The sequence below is a fragment of the Sphaeroforma arctica genome (assembly GCF_001186125.1).
Source record: "Sphaeroforma arctica JP610 unplaced genomic scaffold supercont1.140, whole genome shotgun sequence".
Lineage (NCBI taxonomy): Eukaryota > Ichthyosporea > Ichthyophonida > Sphaeroforma > Sphaeroforma arctica.
The window spans coordinates 127,955-133,859 of NW_014040418.1; the positions used below are offsets into that span (position 1 = coordinate 127,955).

Consider the following 5,905-nt stretch of genomic DNA (forward strand, 5'->3'; position numbering starts at 1 on the left):
GAGTGGTCTAGTTTGGCCCTTCGTAGGTGATCTCGTTCTAAATTTTACGATGAATCGGTTTTTTCCCTTTTATTGTTTCTATGCTTCTGCCCAGGGTTGGAGGACATTCTTTAATAGCGACAAAACATTTGTCGCCTATTCTATGCCTTGTTCTTGAAATACGAAAACGTCATTACGCATGTATATCCATTTGTTTGGGTACTTTATAATGTACAACAAACAAGGCTTCGCTCCTACAAAACGTATAGCCTGATGAGACTGGATGTTATTTTTAGTTGTCTGCAATATTGTAGTATGGTGCGAGTTACCCTGGGAAACACTATAGTAGTGCGAAAGCGGACAAAATCCAGTTCTCCCAGGTGATCTGAAGGGTTATGAAGGTTTATAACATATTGGACAATGAGTCGTTATGGTTTTCTTATAGCTTAGAAGCTTTCGTGTAGAACCGAGATATAGTATAAAACTTTTTGGGGTTTTGCCATAGCTGATCTGAGCTATAGGCTTCCAGCTTAGCGTTTTTGGGCAAGACTTGACATTTTTGTCTGGCATCCGTTTTCGATGTGAGTGTAGAATGGGAAGACTCCAATGCAAATGTGCCCCAGCGATGAAGTCAAGACGCGTCTACGGAGAGCAATAGAAGAAAGAAGGGTATGAGATATTCAAGTGTTTTCATATTTCTCAGTATAGTTTGGCCTGAGAATAGTAAGCATCGTGGCCGTTGTTGTTGTCAAGCAGATGGTCAAGATTGTGCTTCAGTGAAAAAGAAAGAAGTACATGTGTTCGTCTAGCGTACAATCTCTACAGGCTATGCACTCAATATACTCGCGCGTACATTCGCATATTTTTAAAGCAGTACCTGGTGACTGTTTCGAGGTTTGCAGACTGCATTCGAGTCGCGCGGATGGACAGCATCGCACTGACAACGCCGGAGTTCAAGCTAGCCATTCCAGCAAGCGACCCAACCGGTAACAAGGAATTCCTTGCCTACATCGTTGATGCAGATGCGTGCTATAAGCACATTTTGCAAGTACGACAAATACGGGAACCAGTCATTAAATTGGTGATGGAGTGCTGCGCCGTATTGCGCGATGTACAGATAGGTGCAGAGGCTGGGGGTGAGCGAGATTATCTCAAAAGGGCCGAGGCAGCGCTAGCGACTTTTGACACTTTGCAATCACAAATTCGTAGTGGGAAGGAAATAGTGCCTGACGTTATCTCTGAGCGCAATTGTATGCGACAGCGTTGTCTTGCTCTGATTGAGAATACACTACAAAATCGCTCAAACGATCCTCGACCAGAGATCGGTGTGCGTGCAGCTGAGGCACTCAGCAAACTACGCACACGGCCACCTGTACCGAATTCGGAGTCATCGTATGTAAACGACGACGAAGATTTTCACAGGCTATGCAAGGACGCATGCATCGCAGCGGAGACCTTTGCCGCTGGCCTTGGCCATAACACCTCTCAAAAAAAGACGTGTGACATGGTCGCAGACAATGCGCGTGAAACGATTCCGAGAATGCTGTTGCGAGGGCATGAGTCTGAGTCTGCCGACAAGATAACTAAATGGAGGTGTCTTGAGCAGTGCTTTGCTGGTCTCGCGGAAGAATTGGCATTTCAAAGGGATAGCGCAGAAAATGTGACCAAGGCTTCCTTACTATTCGGAATTTGTGTCAGACTAGAGACGGCTTTGGATGCTCTGGTGAGGTATTGCGACCAAACCATACCAATTCCTTGTTGAACGACGCACCTTGTTGTGTGCTGGGTTGAAGGTTCCGGATGTAATGGAGATGGAAAAACTGCGAGCAGAATGTACAAACAATACGCGTGTGCGAAAGCGATGGGATGCGCAAATTGTGCTGGCAGGAAACGAGATCGAGGAAGCAAGACTGCGCGAAGAGTTTGGTGTGTGGGAATCAAACACTCGGAGGCGAGATAAAGCTGTTGGTCAAGAAGTGGCTGCCTGGTTGCAGTTTGCAGATACACACTATCCCGAACTTCTGCAAAATGCCAACGTGCGAACAACCTTCACTGGAAAATACGAGCTGGAATGTGCGGCACAGGGGATGTTGCGTAGAGACGACAGTGCCGTTAACTATCAACTGGTGAGGTTGCTTTCAGACAAGAAGGGTCGGCCCGTGAGACTCGTCACCGACTTTGAGGGCAAGCACGTGGTACTGAAGTCCTACAGCCTCACCACCAGCTCACACTTCTCGCACTTCATGAGGACGTGTAGTAAACTGGGTGCACTACGGGGAGTGATCAATATTGTGCCGGTCATTGGAGTGTTCACTGAGGATCAGTGGGGACACGTGCTCATGTACTACTACAGTGGCGGTGATCTTGCGGCATGGATAAATGGTCACCCAAAGAGAGATCCAAAGTTGTGTCTACGGATAGCGCACCAAGTTGTAGCTGCAGTCGAGAGCTTGCACACTCGGGATATTGTGCACTGCGACTTGAAGCCCGAGAACATATTCTTGACGTCGAAGTTAGAGGTGAGCAATACGAAGCTCAAAGCCAGCTAGCAGCTAGTTCTTGTTCCTTTTTGGAGCCACATCTCGTTTGCACGGTAGAGAAGTCCGCATATACTTTATGTAGGCTGATATGGTCTCCAGGGTCAATTATTATATATTTAGAAGTTTTCAATTATTCACGCTTTTATTGTATCATATACATCCGATCTGTTCACCACAACGCATTCATCTTCACGAGATGCTTATCCAAGGATGCTGTAGCTAATATTGGCTGGTACCCCTAATTTCGCTATTCACATCAACGCAGTGGTCAGAACAGCAGCTGTATTTACTATGCTCTGGATTTCTATGTACAGGCTGTGCTGGGTGACTTTGACGATGTGCGAGACGCAGACTGTACTGTAACGACTGCAAGAGTGACGCGCAAATACGAAGCACCCGAGATACGTAGCGGATTGGTGAGCAGGTTTGACAAGAGTGCAGACGTATATTCACTCGGCCTGGTGCTGAAAGGACTATTCAGTGGTGTGAGCGTGTCTGATACTTGTACGGCAGCGACTGGCACGGCAATCGCCACACTCGTTGCCCAAATGACGAAAGAGAAACCAGCTGAGCGTCCAACACTGCCTGAAGTGACAGCTATGCCAATGTTTAATGAGTGCTCGGCTGTGTGGGATTTGCTGTGAAGCATATATTGCAGCGGAGAGTCTGGTGTTTCGCAATGGGCACGTGACATGCAACGGCTGTGTGAACGACTGGTTGCGATTTGACCTGACTTACTCGAGCTTCATCGCTCGGAATGCTGGACTACTTCCATGTTCAATGCAGATGAATGGTTGTGAGAAAGTGTGGGAACCGAAAGTATACGCCGCCCATGTTGAACAGAGTGTATTTGACGAAGCCATGTGCCTGGTAAATAAGCCAAAGGCACGCGAAGAGCTATTGATCGAACAAGAGCGTGAAGCTGCACAGGATTGAGGGTTTCACCACATAGCCGACCAGATACTGACACTGAGATGTCCAGAAATGGGCCATGTACTTGACGAGTCTTTCACAAATTGTTTTTCGTTGACCTGTGATACGTGTCCGCGTGGTAGTAACGAGTTCTGTGCTTTCTGTTGGAAAGGCTTCGGGCGGGAAACGCATGCGCACGTGCTGAAATGTCATCAGAATCCGAACCCGGGAAGGGTTTACAACGCTTTAGATGTGTTTTACAAAATTAAGCGTGAGGAGCGGTCGCAACAACTGTAGAAGTACTGGGGTACGATCAAACTGGATGAAATGGCCAAGCAAAAGCTTACAGAACGGGTACATCCACTTCTGAACCAGCTGAAGCCAGAGGGTACATACAAATCCTTGGCAGATCTCGTGGGATGATTCATCCCTGCTGACAAAATTTTGGGTTGAGATATACGTTCCCAACCTACCTTACGCTAAAAAGTACCAATGATTTGTATTCGCCACGTTGCAACAAAGAACGTGGACCAATTGGTATTCAAAGTATGAGTTTGTATATATAACTATATATCAATAAAGATCTCGAATTGTCCACCGAAAGATGGTAGGACAGTCGTTCATTGGACAGAGACGTAAAACGAAAAACAAATATGGCATAAATATAGTTTAGCCCAGAATGAGTATCTAGACATTTCAAGGAGTCTACGAGGGTGCTATGAGCTCTTGCCGTGTCGGTACACTACACAAAGGGATGAAGAAACATTCACGATTGCCATAGCTTCTAGAACTATACTACGATGCACACTAGAGCTACACCAGAACCATAAGCAGTATAAAGTTTGAACTATGTTTCAGCTCGACCATTTTGCAGAATCTCTGATGTAGGAATGCAAGAGCTATTTATTAGAGAACATTTTGGGGTGATATTATATGACCAATATTAATATTTATTGCCTTATGACATAGCTCTCTGGTGCTGAACGAATTAAATAACGCCGTCATACTTCATCTTTCGGTAAGCGTTGTAACCGTTGGACGTGAGTAGTGCGATGTTCACAGCGCACAGAGCCTTGGAACCCGCATTCTACATTTTCGAGTATAAGGAATATATGGAGAAAGATTAGTTCGCAGATACATGCATTAGCCTGACGTTGCAGCCATAAGTACTTTAACGATAAACACGATCGCTCAGAGTGAGACGTATGTTCAGTTGTCAGTAGTAGTTCGCTCTAAAACCTATGCTGAAATGTAAGTGCAAAGTCAGCCGATATTGATCGCGTTGCCTACTAGAGATCCGACGAAATATTATACTCGAGAAACCACCATGATAGCACACAGCCTGTCAATAGAAATTATTCGATTTCGAGCATCATAGCGACACACCCTTGAAGCTTAACTAAGACGTCGATCACAATAATACTGGCAAGTGTGGTAGACAAACATCTATGTAGCAGCCTACGAGAATAACACAATACGCCAATATCGTATGATATATCGAAAAAGCACGCGAACTCTTCCACGACATAAATTTCTAAGCGAACATCTACAATATATCAGTTAAATCGCAGCAAGAATCGACACATGTTCAATTCAAATAAAACAATGGAAAAGCTACGCAGCATTGGGAGCGTCGAGCATTACCTGAGGTTGAATGATAGTAGCGTAGTACGACCATACTATTCCAGTGAATGTCAGCGACAAACTCTGATTCAGGTCCAACTTATCAACTGAAGGTTCTCCAGTGACGGCCTGAGTGAGGGGTACGATAGCTAGAGCCCACTTCCACAAAGGTGCACTGTTGGTGACATTGTTGACAAATGCAAAGCCTGGAACTGATTTCTGTGAGATTTATCGTAGAGAGTATGGTGTGAGACATAGCTAGGCGTCAGACTACGCACAAGATGAGGGAGCCGAGTTCAAACGCATAGAGGCTATAGAAACATGACTCATATACAGATATGTACGATTGAAGTCGATACGTATAAGGCTTACTTGTATAGTCGGAATTCGATTGAAACAAATGGACGTTCACAATAAACCATATCGAAAAGAGGCAAAAAGCTGGATGCGCATCGAACACACCATTTTGCTAAGTTTAATATATAGAATAAAATCAAGCGCCTGTTCTAGAAAAAGATTTGTATGGCAAGTATTTTGTATTCTAAGACGAGATTTAACAGGTCAAATATCATTCAGTAGAACAAACAAAAATTTCTTTCAAGGAAAAAATATATATGTTATACTACATATAAAACAGATAACGTATAAAAATCTCGATGTTGTCTTAAAATAGAAATACACACACACTTACACACACACACACATATATATAAATATATAAATATATATGTACACGTACATATATATATATATATATATATATATATGCGTGTGTGTGCATGTGTGTATGATATATATATATACATATATAACAAAATAAAATAAACAACACACACACACACCACACACAC

General features: G+C 44.0%; 2 protein-coding genes across 2 annotated transcripts in view; one reads left to right on the forward strand and one right to left on the reverse strand.

Moving 5' to 3' along the window:
- Window positions 1-591: 591 nt before the first annotated feature.
- SARC_02944 (serine/threonine protein kinase) lies at window positions 592-3,938 on the forward strand (the record flags this gene model as incomplete). Its single annotated transcript, XM_014303289.1, has 4 exons — window positions 592-648; window positions 854-1,702; window positions 1,773-2,498; window positions 2,834-3,938. The coding sequence occupies 4 exons, from the start codon at window positions 592-594 to the stop codon at window positions 3,161-3,163; spliced, it is 1,962 nt and encodes a 653-aa protein (XP_014158764.1). The 3' UTR covers window positions 3,164-3,938.
- Window positions 3,939-4,289: 351 nt separating this feature from the next.
- SARC_02945 (hypothetical protein) overlaps window positions 4,290-5,905 on the reverse strand; it is a 3,083-nt gene continuing 1,467 nt past the window's right edge. Inside the window, exons 2-3 of the mRNA XM_014303290.1 lie at window positions 5,076-5,273; window positions 4,290-4,518 (exon numbers count right to left, since the gene is read on the reverse strand). Coding sequence (XP_014158765.1) covers window positions 4,420-4,518; window positions 5,076-5,273 — 297 coding nt within the window. The 3' untranslated portion in view covers window positions 4,290-4,419. The remainder of the gene's footprint in view (window positions 4,519-5,075; window positions 5,274-5,905) is intronic.